The sequence below is a fragment of the Macrobrachium rosenbergii genome, chromosome 49, assembly GCF_040412425.1.
Source record: "Macrobrachium rosenbergii isolate ZJJX-2024 chromosome 49, ASM4041242v1, whole genome shotgun sequence".
Classification (NCBI taxonomy): Eukaryota; Metazoa; Arthropoda; class Malacostraca; order Decapoda; family Palaemonidae; genus Macrobrachium; species Macrobrachium rosenbergii.
Window position 1 is genome coordinate 40,889,429 of NC_089789.1, and position 24,557 is coordinate 40,913,985.

The 24,557-nt window shown below is 37.8% G+C and overlaps 1 protein-coding gene and 1 long non-coding RNA gene across 3 annotated transcripts in view; one reads left to right on the forward strand and one right to left on the reverse strand.

Moving 5' to 3' along the window:
• Window positions 1-13,861, forward strand: part of alpha-Man-IIb (alpha-Mannosidase class II b) — a 1,038,654-nt gene extending 1,024,793 nt beyond the window's left edge. For both annotated transcript variants that reach the window (XM_067093152.1, XM_067093153.1), the window contains 4 exons: window positions 5,176-5,311; window positions 6,431-6,744; window positions 6,894-9,146; window positions 13,700-13,861. In XM_067093152.1, the coding sequence (XP_066949253.1) occupies window positions 5,176-5,311; window positions 6,431-6,744; window positions 6,894-9,146; window positions 13,700-13,846 (2,850 nt within the window). In that variant the 3' untranslated portion in view covers window positions 13,847-13,861. The remainder of the gene's footprint in view (window positions 1-5,175; window positions 5,312-6,430; window positions 6,745-6,893; window positions 9,147-13,699) is intronic.
• Window positions 9,695-24,214, reverse strand: LOC136832283 (uncharacterized). The gene is made up of 3 exons (XR_010851151.1): window positions 24,061-24,214; window positions 16,656-16,862; window positions 9,695-11,788 (listed from the first exon to the last, which is right to left on the reverse strand). It is a non-coding gene; the product is annotated as an uncharacterized lncRNA (long non-coding RNA).
• Between the last annotated feature and the right edge of the window lie 343 nt (window positions 24,215-24,557).

Below are 24,557 nucleotides of genomic sequence, written 5' to 3' on the forward strand. Positions count from 1 at the left end.
AGATTGTTCTACTCATTTTTTTACCAGTGAAATTTGTATATTCCATTCATTCAGTTTCAGTGGAGTTAGGTATTGCAGTTTTATGTAGTTAAGCATAGTTCTAGAGAGCCTTTATTTATTTATAATTCGATGGACATCTTGAAAGATTCTGCATTTGCTCAGTTAATGCTGAGGTAATATTTATTCTATTTTCACACCTTTTCTTATTTTGGGTTGTTTCTTCATTCAGATCTGTTTATAGAACCACTGTGAATAGGATCCCAAAACTAATCTTCTTAGAATGGAAAAAAAATTTTTGTTATGCAAAAGGTCTCGTATCGTTATCATTCCGGTAGTGCCGTGCCAAGGGTCTCCGTGAAAGCGAAGCAGATGGCATTTTTGCTTTCTTATCGCAGCGATTCCCCAGCCGAGTCTATTTGTAGAATATGAGGGCCGCGTAAATCACGGCTTTCGAAAATGACGTTTCTCTCTGTATCTAATATTACCCCTGTCGCCTCGTAGATGCTTCTGATGCTTTGGGGATTTCCTTTATCTCTCCTCCCGCTTGCCTCTTCCTCATTCTGTTCGGAGCTGGGTCTTGGTTCTCTCTCTCTCTCTCTCTCTCTCTCTCTTCTCTCTCTCTTCTTCCTCCTCGTCCTCCTCCTCCTCCTCCTCCTCCTCCTCCTCCTCCTCCTCCTCTTCCTCCTCCTCCTCCTCTTTATTTTCTTACACACCTTGACCTGTCAGCTCAGAGACACTTCCTTTGTTTACGTTTTCCGGATGCGTTCGCTGCGCTTGATAACTTCTCGTAGTCTGTATATTGCGCCATTTGTGAAGAAATGGAAGTTCGTTGTGATTTCTTTGAGCGTCTCTTACGCTTTTTGATGAGAGTCGTTCCTGTTTTGCCTTTTGTTACAGCGTATTTTTATTTGCATGCTTAAAAGCAACATTGCATGCCCTTTTTGTATGTGCCTATGTACCTTCCAGTGATACTCACCCTTCCCCTCCTCCCAAAAAAAATGGTCCACAACGTTTGTGAAACGAATGGAATACCAGGAGCCCCTTGTTAAGAATAGTTTACATTCCTGACTGAATCACCTGTTGTTCTTTCCTGAAATATCAAGTTTGATTATTTTCCACGGATAAAAAAAAAAATATTGATGTTTCTCCCCCTTCCTCCCCGTAAACTTGCTGTGAGATGCTTGGAAAAATAATGATTAAATGTAACAAAGGCACAGAAATTGAAAAAGAATGTCTTTCTGGTACGAAAACAAAGCCTATTAACGAGAAACAGTATTTTCAGACTCCGTTTCGAACAAGATGCGATCAGTGTATACCCAGGCCGTATTTTATAACGATCTCTTCCATAACTGTATTCAGGAAGAGGAAACATTAAATTTCAAAATTATACATCAGGCCTACGGTCGAAACTAATGAGCGAACTATCATCAAATTATCATCACTATCAGCGAAAGTGTCGCTATTTTAGATATTCAGGTTCATGACCTTTCGTAATTGTTTTTATGTAAAATAACCAAACCTTTGCAAAGTGACTCAGTGGCGCAGGAAACAACGAGATAACTTAGTAGCTATGGATTTACAAATTTCATTCTCTCTCTCTCTCTCTCTCTCTCTCTCTCTCTCTCTCTCTCTCTCTCTCTCTCTCTCTCTCTCTCTCTCGCAGCTATCTTTTTACCCGGAGCTATTTTTACTTATGCAAACTATATTGTTCTTCTTCTCCATTGTAGGGGTTTAGTGGTGGTTATGCAAATTCCTTGTTTTGATAGTAAGATATAAGAACAAGGGGGGAACCTCTTGTTCTGTACGCTATAATTTTTTTTTCTTCTTCTTCTTACTTATCCCGAACTCTAGATGTAAAAAAAGGCATCTCCTCTGTGGATTGAATAGGAATATTTCTTGAACTTTTAAGTGGGGGTAGAGAATGGACTTCTAAAGCAAGATGCTGTTTTCGACAGAAGAAGAAGAAGAAGAAGAAGGAGAGAGAGAGAGAGAGAGAGAGAGAGAGAGAGAGCGGGGGCCATATCTTGAGTTTTAAGCAGGAAAAGAGGAAGGGAAGATTAGCGGTATCTCAAAGTTTATAAAGTTCAGAGCAAAACTACACACAAAAATAGGAATATCTGGCGGCAGTTCGGAAGGAAGTTTACGTTGGGCAGAATGCCCCAAGGCCTTTGGAAGTTTGCGATTCTTTCAAGTGGGTATCGGTAATTCGGCATTCGTGAATTTCCTAATCGGTCCCCCTCTCTCTCTCTCTCTTTTAACATCATTTGGCATTTGCGAATTTCTTAATCGGTCCTCATTTCTCTCTCTCTCTCTCTCTCTCTCTCTCTCTCTCTCTCTCTCTCTCTGTCTTTTAACATTATTGCAGTTTTTTTTTTTATTTATTACACGACAGCACTTCGAGTCAGAGATACAATTTTTATATATATTGTAAATTTATGCCGTTTGAAAAAATACCTACTGCAACTTTGGAGTGAAGTAAAGGTATTATTATTATTATTATCATTATTATTATTATTATTATTATTATTATTATTATTATTATTATTATTATTATTATTATGTGTTTGTCTTTTTGAAAAAAAGATTTTAGAATATTTCATGGGTTTCTTTTTATTTCAGAGTAATGATTTTGGTTTGAAGCTTGACTTCTTAATAAGGAGTGCGTTTCGTCATGAAATAATTTGGTTTATTTTTCAAAATCTTAGGAAGTGTATAAAGGTTGTATTCTGGTGAAAACCCAAGAATTCCACAGAAATGGAGATCGACCGAGTCATCTATGACAAACTCTTTAAACAGCGTATAAAGTGAACAATTCGGTCATTCACAGATATAAAAATGTGTTTAAACCACGTGACAAATATTTGCTGCTTGGTAAGGCTCCTGATTTCATGAGGGTAAATAAAAAACTTCGGTTATGTTTTGGGTATTGTAAACTAAAGCCTTCTTGATCTGCCAGTATTTTATTTATTTATTTATTTATTTTGCCATTAGTCTAAAGCTCTTGGTGTACTCATTCTCGTTGTTGACTTCTTGAATCCTCAGTAAAGTAAAATATCCGCTGATAATCGCTAATTACTTTCATCTTAAAACTCCCTGGTGTAATTTTTTTCAAAGGTTCTGCAGAAATATTTTTCTTCCAAGGAACTGGTTTTACACTTGTTAATAAGACATCATATGAATTTTGAGGCAGGTTGCCATGATACCTGGAATGAAAAAATAATTGTTAAAGGTAAGACTGCTCAGTATATTTGGGTTAGAATATAGACGAGATTCTACACTCGAGTCCTATGCATGTATTTTTAGGAGATTTTGAGTTACCTCAAATATTACACAGCGCAGTCTTGGTGGGTCCGTGTTGTAGACTTCTTTTATTTTCTTTTTATTACTGTTTTATTTTATCATGAACTCTCAAGTTTTTCTTGAGCGGGTTTGTTAACAAATTAGTTTTCAAGTTTGTTGCAGTTATATCAAAGTGTTTAGCAATTACCAAGATTCCAAATATGTAATCGAAATATTCCATTTGCAAAGAATCATTTACATCGTTTAATCTATTTAATAAGTTGAAAAATGGAATACGATGATTAAATTTCCATACGACTTCCAAGGTACAGTAATGAAGTATTAGTGACAATTACACTGATTTCAACGTCTGCGGATGAGATAAGCAGCTGACTTGTCAGAAAATTAAACTGCGCCTTTTATTCTAACAATATCCTATATTTGTTACATTTTAATATTTACGATTTCGTTGCATCAAGTGAAACCTCATATTTAATTTCATCATTTTGTGGTCAGTCTTGACTAGGGTTTATGAATGGGTGGATTTCGAACCGAAACCCGTTCACAGGTATACCATTCTTTACGATGTACCGAAGCTTAGTGGAAAACAGTTCGAGACTGGGTTAGACCTAGGCCAAATGGCTTCCTGCCTTATTGCGTGCGCAAGGCATAGGTCACTTGGGATTTATATGCCGCGTTTGACCTTTTGAAAGTGTCGACATTTCCCCGCTCACTTTTCGACTTTAATCAGTGGGTTCGACCTTCAAACAGACTTCACGATTGGTCAGAACGAGTGATTACCAGAACACGTTCATTTATGTGCAAGAATAACAAGCCTGCAAAATTAACTTTTAGTTAATTTCTTTGCCTGTCTTGAGCAGATTCAATAATGCATTCAAACTTGAATGTTATCCGCTCACATATTCCTTTAACTTTGCTGGAAAGACGGACTCAAAAATGAATTGCCTGTTCCCCGTCTCGGCAATGTGGAACTAAAAGCGTTTGAGCCTCTTTCTTGTCCCCGAGAAATTTACTCTACATGCATTATTAACGTCGAGATGTAATTGAAATGCTATTCTCGAATTATTTTATATTTATATTTACTGCGTGTACTTTGCAAACTTCTGAGGAAGGAATCCAAGGGAACTGAAAGGATATTTTTAATTTCCCATGCGGATTTTATCTGCACGTTACAGCCCACTTACAAAATAGCCTTGGCATGCATCGTCTAAGCAAGGAACTTACTAGGCGAAGCATTTATACAATAGTAGACATATTAAATTAATGACACATTAATGAACTTTAGCCCTCCAGTGTCTGAGATTGCATGTTGTAACAATACGAAACTTTTGAAATGATATAAAGTAGATTTCAGATTTTGAATCCCCATACCCTTCTCCCAATCGAAGAAAAAATTTCCAGCGAGTCTTTATGATCAGACACTGGCTTATGTTGATCTGCTTTAGTTAGTTAGCTCTTTAAAAAGAAAGACCTATCGTTTGCTTCAGGGCTGAACGACAATTTTCTTTTCTTTGGGACTGGGGTTCATAATAGCTCTTTTGTAAATTTTCTAAATCTAACGAGGAGGATCGTAATTCATAAATGCTTAGAAAATACAAATTCAGGGAGATCATTTCATTCAAGATGGATAACTGACTGGCAGTTTGACTACTGAAATATTAGGCTTATTGTTTCAGGTGGTTTGAGGTGCAGTATCTGGGCCATCCCTGGGGCCCTGCGTAGGTGGCAATCATATATACCATGTTTGAAAACTTTGGGCTTTGCCCCAACCTCATTCGTTTTAGGAGTAGCATCTAAATGTTCAGATAACTAAGACAATTTGATCTAAGTATTGTGAAATGTGGCAGTGATGAGCTAATTTATGTCCGTCTTTTCAGGGCGCATCCCACGTTGAGACAACAGCTAAAAGAGCTGGTATCTTCCGGGCGTTTAGAAATTGTAACAGGTGGCTGGGTCATGACAGATGAAGCCAATGTTCACCTCTACGCCATGGTTGATCAATTGATTGAAGGTATGTATGTTTGCGTATGTGTTAATAAATGGGTCTAGTTCACATAGCATTTTGCCTCAATGCTTTATTTAATTCTGATCTTCAATCATATCTGGAATTTTTATCAAGTAAAATTTGTCAAAATTAATGGGTTTTCTCGACCATCTTATCAGAGTGACTCATCTCCATACCAGTAATATTTTAACTAATTTTTCATGGATAACAGTAGTCACAGTATAACAGGCAGTCATTCTACCTGAACGTCCAGCTTCAGACAGTTTTACACCACACTGCACTATACTATTTTGCATTTTAATTCACATTGCCTAGTTATTAAAATCTTGTGAAATCATATTACTTCAAATGATGTGGCTGATGTCAGCTGATTTGCAAAGTTTGTTTAGTTACACTGATTTTCATGATCATTTTCTGCATACTGTACATTGTTTTAAATTAATTTGGTTCAGAGAATTGCCTAAATCTGAATAAATTACATGTGATTGGATGGTTTGATATTACTGGTAAAAACCAGCATCACAAAAGCCATTCATAATTGTCGACAAATAAAAGGAGGAAATATTTTAATAGCGATAAAACAATGAGAATACCATTATTCAGTGGAACAGCGTTGTGTATAAATACAGCTCTGTAAGTTTAATTTCTTTGGAAAGACATAATGACTATTTCTTCTACCTTAAAATATCTTTATTAGTGAGAGCAACTGTTCCATTGAGGTTTCTGGGTTTCATAACTACTCTGGGGTCTAATGTGATGATTATGTATTATATATTTAAGGACACTTTTAATTCATTACTGTAATTTTGGGCATGTAACGTGATCAATTTGCAGTTTGTTGAACATTTCCATTATAAATTAACACAAGAAAAAATACATACATTGATCATTTTTCTGTATTTTTTTGCAATGAAATAATTTTTTTAGTAAAAATGCTTGTTAAATCTTATTCCTTTGAAAAAAGTGAGAACTTAGTAAGTATGTACGTCTGTACTTTGAACCTAGAGGGAAATTTTCGAAGATATTAAATTATCAAAATATTTGCGATATGCAGACTATTGAACGTGGTTTCATCTCATATATTTGTAACCTTGAATGTATTACTAAAAAGGAATATTTATACAGGTCACCAATGGCTATCCAATGTACTTGGCGTGCAGCCTGTAAGCGGCTGGTCAGTGGATCCCTTTGGACATGGCGCTGCCGTGCCTTATTTACTCCATGAGTCAGGGTTAAAAGGCACAGTAATTCAGCGCATACACTATGCATGGAAGCAGTGGCTAGCTGAACAGCAGCTGGGAGATTTCCATTGGCGGCAAGTCTGGGATACTACAGGGGACAGTGATATTCTCTGTCACAACCGACCTTATGATATATACTCTATAAAACATTCCTGTGGCCCCCATCCACAGATCTGCCTTGGATATGACTTTCGAAAGGTACGATAAACAAAAGTGCAGTTTTCCAGCATTTGAGTAATGTATATTATTGTCAGATAATAGTGTAAATTTTAATGTGAAACCTGTCATATTTTGTGCATACATGTTTGTCTTAACTGGACAATTGTAACATTTTCAATTATTTGCAGGTACCTGGAGAATACACCGAGTACACTATAAAGTCAGTGCCAATAGATGATCATAATGTGAAACAAAAAGCAGAGTTGCTGTTGGAGCAGTATGGGCGCACGGGTTCACTATACCCACACAATGTTGTTCTTGTTCCTATAGGAGATGATTTTAGATATGATCATGCAACTGAGTGGGACCAACAGTATGCTAGCTATTCTCGACTGCTAAACTTTATTAATAGTGATCCTAAATATCATGCTAATGTTCAATTTGGAACGCTTAAAGACTACTTTGCTGAGGTGCAAAATCGAATGCGTGATTACCCAAGTCTTCAAGGTGACTTTTTTGTGTATAGTGATATCTTTAGTGAAGGCCGTCCTGCTTATTGGAGTGGTTATTTTGCTACTAGGCCTTATTGGAAAGTGTTAGATCGTCAGTTAGAAGCTTCTTTACGGTCTGCTGAGATTCTGTATACTTGGGCATATGCTTGGGCTGTTCAGGAGGGTCAGGCTCGGGTTGTACAACTCTTAGAAAAAGATTATGAAAAACTAGTGCGGGCCAGAAGGAACTTAGCTCTATTCCAGCATCATGATGCAATAACTGGAACATCAAAATCGTACGTGATGCACGATTATGCCATCAAGCTTCATGAGGGTCTTCATGACACTATAGCTTTAGCAGGGGAGGCAGCAGAGGCACTCCTGTTGACGCCTGGAGCAATGGCATCTTTAGACCACCGAGCTGCCCCTCTTCACCATCTTCAGCCAGACTTTGAACGGTCTACTTACGAGCGATTGCCTCGTAAGCTGCCAATAACTGTACCAAGAGATCAGCCTCGTCTAATGGTGATGTTTAACTCTTTAGGTCAACGTCGATACGAAGTTGTCAAGGTGTTAATTTCAACCCTTGATATAAGAGTTACTGATGAGCATGGTCATGAGGTTCCTATTCAGATAAATCCAGTATGGAATGATACTGGTAATGGTATGGCCATTCTTTCCACCCAGTATGAGCTCTTGTTTGTTGCAGATCTACCCCCACTGAGTGTTATTACATACAGTATTCATCGCACTCACGATAGTACCATGGACAACAGGGCTTCCGTATACTCCAATAACTATGCTCCAGCCCCTGACCAGAATTATTCCCCTCCGTTTGAAACACGTGATGTCCTGCCAGGTGACATTCAGCTTGAAAGTGATCACCTCAAACTACTCTTTGATGGTACAACTGGAATGCTCCGTTCCATAACTGACAAAACTAGTGGTCACGTTACCCAGACAGCAATACGCTATGCTGCATATCCCTCAGCACAGTTCAAGTCTGGTGCCTACCTATTTAAACCTGACCCTAATGCAAGAGAACCGGAAGAAGATGTTCTTTCAGGAGCTAAACCTCGCTTGTTTATTCACTCTGGTCCTGTGGCATCAGAGTTAAGTGTCATGTTTGGAGCTGTACTGATGCATACAACACGAATTCTCCACACTGCCCACCAACCTCTTTCTTCAGCAGTTTACATGGAGAACACATTCAATTTAGGGGGGAAGTACAACAGCACAGAGACTCCTGGATTTCCTCCCCACTTCCGCGAGACAGAAATGTTTATGCGTATCATGACAGACATTGACAATGGAGCTGAGCCTACATTTTACACTGACCAAAGTGGTTTGAATATGCAAAAACGTGTTCGTGTCCAGCGTATTGGTATACAAGGAAACTATTATCCAATAACATCATCCACTATGATTGAAGATAGTGGTCCAGGAAGACGTTTAACTCTTCTGACAGACCATGCAACTGGCGCTGCTGCTTGGCAGCAGGGCTGGTTAGAAGTCATGGTGGAGAGGAGAACTTTCTATGATGATGCCCGAGGCATGGGGGAAGGTGTGACTGACCAGAAACGCACTGTCGGGCGTTATTGGCTCTTAGTGGAGAATACCCAAGGGCCAGAACCTGTTGCTCGCCTTTCACTAGCAGCTCATCATTTGAGTAATGACCTGAACTACCCTACAATTCCACTTATCAACGAAGGACTTAATGCTGATCAGCTTAATTCAGGGGCACACTTGATTACTCGACCATTGCCTTGCCCCCTCCACTTGATGACATTCCGAACTCTACCTGAGCCTCAGTACCCAAGTTTGTTACCATCCAGAGCTGCCCTTATGATATTCCACAATCAGGCACCTTCATGTACCACATCAGCTGCTGTAGAGACTTGTAGTGGCCTAAATGATTCTCCATTCCCTGGTACAGAGCTCACCCTACAGGTAAGAATTCACTGTAAATTTTAGTTTTTTCTTACTAATCCCAGCGTTTCAACCATTTTGCTGACATTAGTTTGATGGTACAGTAGTTGAATATTTTGATGTCAAAATTTGTATTTGGTATTATTAATAATAATAATATGAAGTTAGGGATATTTTCAATTCAAAGTTTTAAATTTTCTTTTGTCTAAACCACAGAAATATTTTTATTACCCTTTTGTGGGTATAGAAAAAAAATATATAGGGCATGTAGTAGATCTTGCTTCATCTATACTGAACTTGCCCAAATATGTATTGTACTTTCCTTCCTGTTGCCAATACCAGCCTGTAAAAACTTTTTAAACAGCTCATTCCCATTATTGAAGACCAAGGACCTATCTTGTAGATAACAGCAGTACTATTATTACTTAAGGAAAATAATTCATGGCCATTTAAGTATGACTTAGAATTCAAGATTTCTTGGGTTAAAATTGATGCAGGCTATATAACCTAGTGCAACAGTCCTACTGATGCCAAACAGCAGTGCTTAATGGGAGTAACAAAACTATAGGTATTGGCATTTATCCTTGTCTTGAAAATCTGACAACTGGTAATATTGTTAAGTGCATTTATATTATTAGGCATATTGTATAGTTAAACATCAGATGCTTTCCTTTCTAGATTTCAAAGTCAAATATGTACCATCATATACTTGACTCCACTAGTTGGCTTCAATAATATCAGCTTCAATAATATGAGCCAATATAACAAATTCTTTTAAGTACTTTGTTTTTCATAGTACACAAACCTAAGCCATTTATGTATGAATACTCCTCAGTGCCAGCTGGAAAGTCATTGAAATTTGGTAACAAGGTGATTAACTGGACATAAGCAGGAGAGTTGTGGGGCAACACCCACTCACTGTAAGCATGCACTTTTTCTTTGCTACCAGATATTTGAGGTGGGATTATTATGAAAGGTTCTGGTTTGGACACTAGGAAAAAAACAAATTAAAGATTTGGTATTTGTTTCTGTGGAAATACACCATTGCCTTATATGTAGAAACTCACTATGTAGGTGGGAGGATAGTCTCTCAACTCACTGGCAAGCTGAATCTTCACCCAGAAAAGATATGCTCAAGGTCACATTCATGAGCAGGGGACAATAATCTTCTGTAACCTCTTATATAATCTGGCATAGAAAGCAAGATTTATAGGGCCGTAAGCTATAATGAGATATGTCTGAACTCTTGCTGCAGGAAAACTTTGGCAAACCACCAAGTGCTAGCCCTAAAGAAAGGGTAGCACCAAAATGTTAGTTATTGTCTGGGTTAATCAAATTGATGAGTTCAGATGAAGGGGAGAGAGAAGGAAGTAACACCTTACAAGCCAAGGCTCTAAGATCGAATGCTCAGAGAGAGACCCACTGAACCTCCAACCTTATGCCATCCAAGTACTGTACATTAGATGAAATGTTTATTTTTGACTGAGAGGAGCTTGGAGACTACACAACCTCTTCAGCAGCCACCACAGGACAACATCCCTGAAGTAAAATGAGGTAAAGGTAGTCTGGCTCCACCAAGCACCTGACATCCTTGCCTGTGAAACTGAGGAGTTTCTCCAAATGGCTAGGGATGGGCCAGTGCCCTTAGCTTCATAAGCTTTCACCAAATGATCGTTTTATGAAGCTAGAAAAAAAAAGGTTGCTCTTGATATGAATGTACCCTCTTCAGCAAGCCAGAGGAGAATGAGTAGAATTTAGGGAGAGAAGGAGAGGCAGTCCAGGAGGAAGGAGCTGAAAAGATCCGGCAGTATCAAAGCCAGGGTAACCTCTGAAGAAACCAGTGAACTTCGTTTTGCCCTCCTGCACTGCATACATTAACCAGCACACTCATTGCAGGACAACAAAACTGGTTACACTAACACCAAGGACATAAAGCAGCCAAATACCCACTTAGAACATTTGTGGTTCACTTCGTGTGTTCAAATAACATTGAACAAAAAACTCAAGCCCCATATATACAATAAAAAAGATGGAACTTTCAAGTTACAACTTAATGGGCAGTTACAGTGCAGCAAGATGTCTTAACCACAGCCAAAGAAAAAGTGCCAGCTCATGGCAGGTGAGTAAGGGTTTCTTACTTACTCACTCTCCAACCTCCAATTAACCACCCTGTTGCCAAGCTTCAATGATTGTTTCTAGTTTACCACAAGGAGTACTCCTACATACAAGACTGGTTTGTATTTCCCCAGGAACAATTACACACCCTGGTTGAATTCACCTTCAATATACCTTAGTACAGAGTTGACTTCAATACGGACAGTTATTGCACTTTCCTCAGTGTATCATGCATATACAAACATTTTCTAGCGGCTTAGCATAAAAGTCCTCTAAGGTTGAAGTATCAATACTTTTTAGATGAAAATAACTTTTTTTATATGCAATTACAATGAGATGAAGCAGATACAATCCCTGGATAAAATACTGTATAAGTTACAAGCAAAGTTCAGGATTAACTTGTAAAGGAAAGTGCAAAATTAAGAGCATCATTGATTTCTGGCTAGCTGCTATGTCAACTGCAGCCTCATCATAAACTTTAATGTTCATGCATATGCACATTCAGTGATGCAATGACCTGTTTCACTGCTTCCAACTCATCTTGAGCCCTGTAAATAAAAAAAAACGTTCACATTATGGTTTGGATTAATTCATATTTAATTAGCTAACATTGATTAGGTTAAACTACTATATAAACTCGTAATTAACAAAGCAGTATTCTTTAAAATAAGTGTCACAACACTAACAGAATTCCCATAACATACACAATCTGTAGCAAAAATATGACTTCAGTATCAAGTACATAGTGGTCAGCAATGTTTGGATGCACAGTCATCTTTGAACCCCTTTTCTTCCACTTGAAAAGTAAGAAGACCAGAGTTGGATAGATTCCCTCGATGATAGCCAGAAGATGGGAAACTAGTTGGGCTAGTTATGACTGTGATACCATCCACTTTGCACTTCCTAATATAACCATGGTACAGGGGAAAAAACAGGTGCTTCCGTCTCTTCTGCATTGATGTGTGGCTGTGTGGAAGGAGTGTTTCTTTCCCCACGATAAACCCAAACAACCCACATACAGAACAAACAATGCCTCATCCCATGGCTTTTACCAAGAGAGGTGGTCACATGGTGGAGCACCAATTGAAAAAAAAAAAAAAAAAAAAAAGAGGTGGACTTCCCTAGAAGACATTATAACACATCTGGGAGAATTCTTGCACCTAAGCCTCCATGACAAAGGAATACTTTCCATGTGTGTTTTAACATAAGTTTAAACGTGTACCCTAATTAAGATATTTTTCTTTGCAGCTTGCACATGCAGCTTGCACAAAGGAATGGACTGCCATCTTGATCAAAGCTGACAGCACCTCAGTTCTGTACACATTAGCAGACACAAACCACAACAAGGCTGTAACAAACACAAGGCCAATTTACTATAGGTCTTCCTGAAACAGGTCGTTTGAAAGTCACTAGTCCGAAACAAATTGCTATGAGGAAATACCATACTAGGATAGCAACAGTTAATCAATCATATTAACTTCAGTGACAGCCTTATTACAGCTCCACTCTAAAACAATTGAAATTAGTCACTGTTTTCCAGATCTGAGAAACAGGCAGAAGCAGCATGTAAATTTGTTACTGTCAAAACATGTCTTGTTTGGTACAGGTCCCAGAGGGACAAAACTCCCCTAGCACCCAGTGAGAAGGGGAACTAGGAAATTCTACACTCTAAAATAGTCTCAAGTACCTTGGTTATAGGTGCAGGCAATTGAAGTGGTTATAGGCAAGATTTTAACAAAACCCCTTAAAAACATTAAGCCATGCTGTCACACAAAATATAAAAACTTTCATGATAATTATTTGGATACTTACCTACTGTTAAAGTTAGCTTTTATCTTTGCACCTAATGGCACAAAGATATAAGCTAACTTTAACAGTAGGTAAGATTCATTCCCAATAATAATGGTTGCTGAACACACACAAACTTGTGACTAATCTAGTTTTTTTTTTTTACCATCTACCTTTATTCTGGAGTTAAATATCTCCCACCTTTATTCTGAAGTCAGTGTTCAGCAGATAAGCAGCGAGCAGAGATAAGCTCCAGATTTTTCATGTCAAGGATCTTTCTTTTACCATCGGTATTAAAATGGACTGAATAAAAAGTCCCTTCACTTTCCCCGTTTTCCTTGGTTTTTCCGTCTATCTATTATGAATAAAGGTCATTTCATCCAAAGTTCTTCTAGGAGTTTTAAAGATCAACATGCATCCTTTCCCTGGCTGTCCTTTGAAGTGTATCATACCTTTGAAAATGACTGATGAGTGAAAATGGCAAAAATTTACTTTCAGGTTGTAGCCTGTGTATTTTATAACTAGTTTACATGAGAATTTGAAAGCATAGGAGAGTAATAAATTTAAATTAACAGGTCACACGTTGTCCTGTACAGACAATATATTTATATCAACTGTGTAGTAACATGCTTCAAACAGCAGTTGCTTTCATAATATTTTTTTCATTTCAGGTTGGAAGTATACAACTGACATCCCTCACAGCAACTAGTAGTCAAGGTCCCATCACCTCCTTGCCAGAGCTGCATATCCCTCACCACCGTCTCCGTGCCCTTACTCTCACTTTCCCACAGCCCCCTCCACCAACCCCAGCTGATTAAACTTACACATCTTTATATTGTGACTTTAATTGCCCGCAATTTTCTCCAGCTTTCTTAGGTATTCTATACAAGGAACTATATACTGCACATATGTATCCAATTCAAACTATTGTATTGGTGTTATCTCCTATCTGTTTTTTGTTTAATTAAAATATTTTTATAACCAAAACATTCTCTCTGGAACCAAACAAAATTGACAAAAATTAATGTTCATAGAAGTTTATGAGACGTATGAGAAACTGTATTAAAAGCTGATGTCAGCTAAAACATATCTCACATCACACAAGATTTATGAGATTCCCCATGGTGCATTGATTGTAAGTTCAGTTCTTGTTCTTTAAATACTTTGCTCTCATTACAGTTATTTCATTTGAAATGTTCTGGAACTGAAAGGGGTTCTAATGGATAAGGAGTTAAGTAAACATGAAATACATAACAAAAAGCAATCTGCGCTAATTCCCATCATAGGGGTTAGTTAATGCTGAGATTACAAGTTATATTGTAATCATTTTACTGATTCTTAAATCAAACCAACTTAAACACCATCTTATCATAATTTTCAGTAATGAAATTATGACTTCTAACCTTTTGTTTAGATTAATAAATAAACTAACTGAAAACCACTAAACAACAGCAGCAACTATTTTGGCAAATAGTCATATATAAATATTTTAAAATGTGGCCCTTTAAGTACAGGTATTTACATTTTTATAAAAATGTCCAGCAGAGATACCTAATTTAAGAAATGTTGCAAATATTGAAAACAGTTATACACACCAATGCAGAACAGCCAATTATAAATAATGCATTATGTAGCCAAGCTAGAAATGTATAAAAACTTAAATTCAAATTGTTTTTTTAGCTATAGGGTTTTGATAGAGCCATCTACAGTATATGAAACTGAGTACATACATACTATCCAAAATATAATTTTTAAACTTTTTTTTGTTCCACAGAGACCCATTACTTGCACTTAGCCTATCATGCATCTGCATGAAGCCCCAGACATTCAAATCACAAGAGAGAGAAAGAGAGGATTGGGGGTCCAGGATAGTGGGACATGGGAAAGTTTGGATCACTTACTGTGTTGTCTGGATCAGCTATGATAGAAAGGAGAGCTAGGAGGATGGTTGTTACTGTAAAAGCAATGGGTCAGTGTAAAAGAAATAAATTTGCTTCAATAAAAGTTAAGTTTTACCACAAATCCATTACTGTACTTTTACTTGGCAACTTATGTGGGAGAAAATATATGACTGAGCAAAAGTGAGGCTGTGGAGTAAGAAATGGGCTCAACCCAAGGCTCTAAAGGACTAACAGGGTCATGCCTGACTTACATGAATTGGACAGTTATGAGGGCGAGGTTTCCACAACAATATCCCCACAAGAGGTTGCTAAAGTCCAACCCGGCACTACTACAAGCCCAAATGAAAAAGCATCCATGAATCTGCGAGTACTGTATGAGGTAAAAACTTGCAAAAGTACTCCTCCAAGTGCCTCGTAGCAGAACTGAAGCTATATCTAGATTCTTTTTAAATAAAAGGGTGGTAGACAGTGCCCTTGATCTCATGATGTCTGACCTGATTCCCGTGACTTATGAATACTTATTGCTGTGCAAGAGGTTTTAGGACAATATTTCTAGTCACTGACAATTACAACATTGAATGGCCACACTTTCAATCCATGGTCTATAATACTGAGGAGTTCTACTTTGAAGTGCAAAAAGAAGTCATTGACAGGTACTGAGATCCATCTACAGGCACTTGAAATCTATGTCCATAAATTATGTATCTAGTAATGGTTTTTTATATTCCTCTGGTGTAACAATTTTGTCCTTTCTTCTGATAAAGATGCCTATATCTTTACTTAAAAACACTGAAGCAACATGACTGCACAAGGGGTTATTTAAAATTGTGATGAAAATATGCTGAACTGCATTTACACATACACACAAGAATGTGAAGGCTAATAAAAATGAAGCAGCAGTCAAGAAAAAGTAATCTACTTTGTATACAAAAAATTAGAATGAGCATTAAGACTTGACTTTTAATTGAATGATTTGATTTTTGTGTTAACTGGCATCATGACCACTACTGAAAGCTGACAAAGAAAATGGTCAAGTTGCATGGGTAAGCTGTTCTGGGGATACTGCTGTGGGTAAGAAACACTATTTAATTCATCTCTACAGTGCCTCTGTGAGATCCCCTAGGTGATAGCTCTTGATGTCATTTTAAATAAAGTTCTTTATCAGAGAATCTGATCCTGAAGGCATATCTAGATCCAAATGCATCTCCACTGGAGGATGGCTGATAATATCCCACAAGAAAAGTATTACATTTACCTTGCAATGGTTTGGAATATGTTCAACAAACCACATATGACTTCAACTAAAGATAGAGCTCTAAAGTACAAAACAAAGGAAGGGTAATGGCACTTACAAAAATGTGAAAGAGATAATTAAAAACAGTGGTGAGCATAAAGACAAGTATTTATGAATGAAACTTCTCTTATCTGAGAACCAAAAATACATGTGAAGGGTAAAATATAGGGCACATGCAAGAGAAGCTTAGCAACAAAGAAAGGCAGCAAGCACAACACAAAAAATGCAACTCTAGGCATTCATGGCCGTAACGTGTGTAGGAAGCAGTACTGTAATAACTAATATAACTAGGGAACCTTCAAGTCACATTCATCTGGGACCCCAGCCTGATGGAAAACAGTACTATCTTTTAAAATCTATGGTACTACCTCTCAAAATTAATTAGTTTAAAGATAGTACATAAAAATATTTTTAATCACCATTGAAACCTACCTGAATGGAAGAAATCTTGATGCCCATATAATGCTGGATAAAATCAGTCACTTCCATTCATGTATAAAATGAATATATAAAATCAGTAGACTGTAATGTCCTGTTGACAACATACACATCAGCTATATGGGATTCACGAGCTCACTTCAAATATCCTTCCATCTTGCGTGGGAATGTGTTGGAAAGTCAGATGGTGCCAATTTTCTTCTGAAAGAAAAAATTTAATAAAGTTAAAAGAAATAATCTTAGAAATTGTGGTTTTCAAACATTTACAACACAACATACAAACCCTCATTAGGCATAAGCTTACATCTTCCTGCAGATCAGTGAGTACACTAGTAATATTGTATGAAGCTTCCTATGTCCTTCCAGCAGCTAAAGGTACTGTTGTTAAGCTGCTCTTTAAGAGGGGCACCAGCTCACATAACTGAACAAACAAATATTTTGTTTGGTGAAGTCTAATGCAGTTTTAGAGAGGGAATTCAACTTTCAAAGTGAAAATGGCACTTTTTCAAAATGTGTATCTGACTGGAAAATGTATAACCAAAAACCTGACAAAGAAAGGGGCCCAAATGAGTGGGAAACAAACATGACAATAAAATGTACAGGAAAATAGGATATACCAAAACACAAGAGAAGGTGCTGGAAGAAAGGCTGCAAAAGATTGTTGAAATCAGTAATGTTTCTATGGCTTCATGCCAGAGGTTAACAACAGATGCAGTACTTATAATGAGGCAACTGCAAAATAAGTAACATGGAAGAGATTATCCTACATTATTGCAGATCTTGAGAAGGTATTTGACAGAGTACAAAGACAAACTATTACGCTGACATTACAGAGGCAGAGGATATGAGAAAGACTCACTAAACCAGTAACATTACTCTATCATAAACAGATCTAGAGTGATGACAGTGACAGGAGTATTAGAAGTACTGTACAGTATTTGAGATTAATGTAGGTGACCATCAAGGATCTTCATAACAAAGGAATCTGCTAAGACTAAAGAAAGGGGGGTCCCTGGGTAGTGCTATGTGTAGATGAACAAGCAATGACAGCAGATTCTGAAGCTGTAGAATTGTTAACTAAATGGAAGAGTGAAATAAAATGAAAGAGGACTGACATTCAACATAAGCAAAACAACGCTTATAATGACAGGAAAGACTGCAAAGGAAAAAGTACAAGCAGGAAAGTGTCCATAGAGAAGCTGAGGGAGATATGTAGTGGTGAACTTAGCACTGTCAACCAAATGTAACAGATGGTGTCACAAGAGATACTCAGACTAGTGAAATGTAGCAGGGGTAAAGAAATGATGCCCTAAGTTTATAAGAACAGAAAGGGACCACAATGTGCTAAAAAGCAGATCTTGGAAATATTATAACATTTCTGTTACCTTTGGTATAAACTAAACTATGAAGCAAGTACTGACAAATGCAATAAGAAAAACCAATAGCAACAGCCTGGATGACGTGGGATGAGATTTCCAACTACATGGTACAGTGCTGGTACTAGAGAGTTAAAAATATCCAATTGGTGAAAAAAAAAAAAAGTAATAAGATTGGGTCACAGGGTCTGTATTATTCAGAACTTCAGAAACATGCACTGACAAAGAAACCGGAGATTTTGAAAATGTATCACAACAGAATGCTAATATTTGTGGTAGAGTCTAGTGTGAAGATGTTACAAAGGTGGCAAAGAAATGGTGCATTGGATATGGAAGTAACAGGAGAACACACATAAGGTGGCCAAGGATATCACAGGAAAGGGACATACAGTATTATTATCTTATTAATGCTGATAAAGTATAATCATTTTTACCATACATAACCAGTAGATAATGATTCCCAGTCAAATTCTAGATTCTCACAGAATTGGCCAAAAAAATTGTTTTTAACAAAACAGATGAAGAACTAGATTACATGAGAATTTAGGCATACAATGCCCAAGACAGGAGAGATTGAGTAGAGCTCATTTCATATAGTTACAAACCCATGGAGAAAAGGCTACCTTAGAAATTGTAATAATGATAATGATTACTGTATTTCCAAAACATTGACTTGCAACAACTATGATACCAGCACAGGTTCCATATGTGAATTACCAGGGCATCCACCAAACAGGGGAGTGACAAGTACTCCAAGTGCCGCCACTTTCGTGAAAAGAGGGATGAGTCACCCTCCCACCCAAGAGCCTAGCTGACAAAAGGCAAAATGCCACTTTTATGAGATAAACGTCCACTTTTGGCTCTTGATCAGTTACCTTCTAAAGGAAAAGCAAATGTATCATCAATGGAACAAATAAATGGTTGTTAGAAAGAATGAGGTGGGAGAGAATGCACAATACAGTAACAGAGAATATCAACATGAAATTAGGCTGGAACTATGTAGGTTGGCAAAATAAAACAAAACAGCCAATAAAGGAAGATTAAAAATAAACAAGTAAACAATGTGCCAAAGTTTCTTTGATGCAATCAAGTTTTGTGTATGAAACTCTAAGCCATGACCCATGAAACTCTCAGCCTGTGTTGCTGGCATATACAGTGATGCCAGATGCACAATCATGGCTAACTTTAACCTTAAATAAAATAAAAACTACTGTGGCTAGAGGGCTGCAATTTGGTTCATTTGATGATTGGAGGGTGGATGATCAACATACCAATCTGCAGCCCTCTAGCCTCAGTAGTTTTTAAGATCCAAGGGCAGACAGAAAAAGTGCAGGTGGACATACAAATAGCCATCTCAATAACTTTCTTTTACAGAAAAATAAAAGCACCATTTAACTGTATGCGACAAACTGCCCAGCACTAGCAATTAACTTGAATTTTATGTTTGTTCCTACAGATATAGAAACCATCACCCTTCATATTGGAAACTCATTCCTTAGATGGGAGGAAACTCTCTTAACTGACAGGTAAGTTGAATCTCCCCCTGGAAATGCCTCTCAGTCAAGGTAATGAGCAGGGGACCAATGACTCCAATAATCTCCTATACAATTTGGCACAGGAATGCCAGATTGATACAGCCCCAAGCAGAGTCAAGTAAGTCTGTACTCTCACTCCAGGAAAACTTTGGAAAACCAAGTGATGCCCTAGAGATAGTGTATCACAAGTCACACAGTAGCTAGATTGGAGAGAATTCATTCCAAATAAAACTCTATAGGAGAAAAGGCTGGCCTGAAAGCTTTAGTAACAATGATTTTCTAGACAAATATCGTAGACCTAAAACAACTCAGGTGCCAGCATTGGTCTCATATAAGTGAAGTACCACGGCAGCTAACAAACAGGTGAGTGAAAAGTAATCAAAGTGCTGTCACTCTCAGAGCACGTAACAATAAGCAAAATGCCATTTTTATGGATCAAAGTCCACTTCTAGCACTTGGTAAGTCAGCTTCTAAATGGAATGCAAATGTATCGTCAGTTGAAAAAATAAAAGGGAGTTAGGGAGAAGAATGCAGAAAACACCTAAATACAACATGAATTAAGTTGGAACTATGAGTGGTTGACAAAATAAGCCCAAGTAGCTGGGAGAGAAAGCATTAAAAAATAAAAGAACCATCTATCAAATGAATGTCAAACAAATTGCCCAGCACTAGCCATTATCCCCTCCTGCAAAAACAAAATCTGAATTTTCATTATTATTGCCTTTCAAGAACTTATTATCTTTGCCTGAGTTATTTTGCAACAAAGGATCAAACATGGAATCTTACCATTGAATTGGAGCAAAATTTAACTGGAATATTCCGTGTGGAATCAATATAAGTTTGGCAAGAAACAAAATAGGACTACCTTATAAATCATATACAGTACTGTAACATCATTTTCAAGACTAGCTGCGCAAAAAACAGTATAACTTGCATCACTTTATTACTGTAAAAAGAAATACATATTTCAGTTCATAAAGTTAAATCTGGGACTTTCTACCCTAAATTGAAAATTTTGAAGTAGTATAATTTATATTTTTTTTCAAGTATACAAACCACAGACTTTTAAGGAGTGCAAGCTGGAATGGTCACTGAAAACTAAGAACAAAGTGGTTAATTGGGGATAGGTGGGTGAGTGGATTAATTCCCCTACTCTCTAGCCATAAACTAGCACTTTTTCTTTCAGCATCAAGGAATATGTCAGGTGGCTGAAGTGGGATTATGATGAAATGCTCTGGTTTTTAACTGATGAAAATGCAGATATTTTAAAATTTGATATCTGTTCCATTGGGAATACAAACTTTCATCATTTCTCCTTAGGTGGGAGAACATTCTCTTAAGTCACTGGCAAGTTGAATCTCCACCTAGAAATGCCATGTCCAGTCATGATAATGAGCAAGGAACCAATGACTTCTGTAACCTTCTATACAATCTGGCTAAGGGATACAAGATTGATAGGGCCCCTAACCAGAGTGAGATATGCCTGCAATCTCACTCTACAAAAACTATGGGGAACCAAGTTTTGCAGAACAGTTAGGGTAGCACAAGTCAGAATGCAGCTGAGTATGTGAATCAATCAAGAAATTATGGACTCAATTGATAGCTTCCCCATTGCCCCCGCTAAATCATCAGCCCCTGTTAAAAGGGGGAGCAGAGAGATTCACACCTTATGAGCCAAGAATACAGCAGTTGGCTGCAGGAAGAAGATATAGAAGGAAGGAAAAAATACAAGGTATCCTTTTTTCATCCAATTATTCACCACCTTAAACCTAAGGTGAGATAAAATTCTCTCCAAATGTAGCTTAAGTAACTGCAAAAGATGCTGAACATCCAAGGGCTTGTGGAAGACATCCCTCAGGCCAAGAGGTAAAGGTAGTTTAACTGTAAAACATAACTGCTCACAATACCTGTGACACTGAGAAGTTTCTCCTGAACATGAGGGATAGGGCTGTCCTAACATGAGGGGATTGCTAGGTTTGTATGCCTGTTCTAGTTCCTTGTTGGACGACAATGAGCCCTCTGCTGGGGTGTAGAGAATTTATTTCTGGTGATAGCTCCTTGCTATATAGTTTGTATGCTTGTTTGATGATCTTCTGAAGCCAGAGCACAACTAGCCTTGGCTAATTCTTTCTTGTGTCTGCAGGCACTAATGAACAGTCATCAACCCTTGGGTTTGAGGTGTCGAAGAACTCGCACTGGACGCAACAAGAAATTGTCTCAATCATCTTCTCAAAGTGAGAGGATCAAGAACAATTCATCTCTCCCATCATGAAGTGACATTCTAAGTTTTTGCCACAAACTCAGGAAGAGACAAAAATGAGAGGGATTCCCATCCTTTCAAGAGCCTCACATGTAACAGAGACTATACAGTTTCCCTACTTCTGTGCTTATGCTACGGCTAGCAACAAAACAATCTTGAGCATAACATCTGTCTGCAGCCTCTCTCTCAGGGGCTTGGAAGGCACCTGCGTGAGATTATGAAGGACAGGAGTTACATCCCACTCTAAGACCTGATTTCAAGGGACAGGTAAGACTGTTCAAATCTCATAAAGAGCAAGGAGACCTCCACTGAGGCAAACAGGTTCATGCTCTTAAACCAGAAGACCTGGGAAAGGGCTGAGGGGCAGCCCTTAATCGCCAATAGTGAGAGGAGTTTATAAAGGCAGAAGTGAAATAGAAACTCTAAGATCTGCTGAATACCCTTTTGAAAACAACCACCACAGACAATGGCCTACTTTGCCTGGTAAACACCTGCCATAGCTCTCCTCACAGTACCATACATCTCTCACAGAATCTGGCAAGAAAAGCCTCACAGAATCTGGCAAGAAAAGCCTCTCAAGAATGTAATTAATTTTGTAAAGATTTAGTTATTATTTAATTAATTATCCAAGTTATTATCATATTCCAAGTTGTAGTTATGGGTCTCAATGAGTTTAATATGTTACTTAGTTATGCCCTACAACATTTAGGTTTACTAAAACATCCATGTGACATCTAAAATAGCTAACAGTATCCTTTATAAAGGGCTACTTTCATTACTTCTCACACCTCTAAAAGATTACTCTTTGCATGTTACAGTCTCAATATCAAGATATACTCTACTGCACTGACCTAGGTTTAACACATGATCACATTTCCCATCTGCTGAAAACACATTGGAATATGCAGCAATAGGCCCTTACTGGGTAATACTACAGAATGTTTGCACATACATCGTTCAGCTAGGCCTACGCATGGTCATGTAGTCAAGGGGGCCATGTGGTCAGGTCAAGACACAGTGTCCTAAATTATTACCCAGTACTGTACTTCAAAGCACGGATTGAGATGTGAAGCCTAAAATTAGGCAATAAGGATCCAGGAATAAAGCCACAGCTATGTACTGAAGATCCAGGGGTAAAGCCCAGGAAAAGCATGGACAGTAGGGTAATGATATGTTAGAATAGGTAACATCAAGAGCTTCTGGTACTTAGGAATGCACTGCTTCCCCTTGTCAGTTCTGGCTTCTCTGGGCATAAAGTAAAAAAGTCTAGACATTGTCTTTCAAACTAGGGAACCCCAAGTTTCTTGCTTCTAATACGCAACATGAGGTTGTCGCGGAATATCAGCCCGCCAGAATGAAAAAGCTGATGTAGGATAAGTAGGATAAATATTTTTACAACAATAAAGATAATTCCCACAAGAACCTGGAAAACTGGGCAAAGGAAACATTTTCAGAATTATTTTACATTAACCATCATCACATTTCGACTTGAAATTATTACTCCCATGTTTTAGTGAGTGCTTTGAATGCTTCTGACATTCGTTTTGCCGGCAAATGAGCAGCCTACCTTCAGAGGTAGTGGACCCCACCGTATATCCCACAATTCGGGAGGCTACAGTGGGAAAGCTGGTTTCAACGAGTGGGGGAGAACACAAAAGCTAGTGAATTGCAATGATCTTGAACCCAATGACAGTTCTCAGTCAGATTAAGGTTCAGATTAAGGTAAGTTCATGGAATGTTTTCAAACTAATATCGTGCACTTGCTTAGGGTTAGGACGGGGTAACCTTGGTTAGGCTTGGTTAGTTGTTTGCTAGCAAAACGATGAAATGCTCCGAGCAGACATTAAAACAGGATGTATTTTCCAGCCAAAAAGGTGCTGCTGAACCGGTTTAAAGTAAAATTTTACCTTGGCATAGGAAAAAAAAAAAACCACGCCATGTTGTCCTACGGCCTAAGCTAGGTACACATTAGCCTAATCTCTGTATGCTTTTGGCATATAACTTAAGGTGATTTACAATAGGGGACTTGGAAATAATGCAAAAATCTCCATCATCGTGAGCAGGTACTAGTTTTTAAATAAAAAAATACAAAATCGGGAAAATAAATAGGCTGCCATGTCAGTGAACTTTGCAATAAGCCTGACCAAAAAAGGTTACCAGGTTTGTTTTATGCTTAGCATTTTCCCCACAGTTAACAAAACTTAATGTAAATACATTATTGAGTTTACCTCTACATTTGGAGAGGGTACTTCTAACTTAGTTCTACCTTGGAGAGCGTTCCGTTAATTCATTATATATCTCAGCACTCTTTAACAACATCGAAAAGTGACAGCTAACTGACAGTTGACTTTACTATATCTTCCAATCATTGCCTTATAATAACATCTTTAAAAATTAGCATTGGTAGGCTAATTTCATGACCTAAGACAAATCGTTGTTGAGTACATATTCATAATGCTTTATTTATATCAGAAAAGAGTTTTTTCCTCTATACCAGATAAAAATAATGAATCAAACTTATTTTTAACTTCCGAGAGACATTATTGGAACGAATGGCACCAATCTCTCCCTGGTAATGAAGCCCAGGTCGGTTTCACAACAAATACAATTCTTCTACTCCATTAACGGAAATTTGATAACAGGAATGGAATGCAGCATATTAGAAAGTGTATTTCAGGTTATTACATATTTTTCCTTTGGAAAATGAGGCCTTGAGAAAATGCAC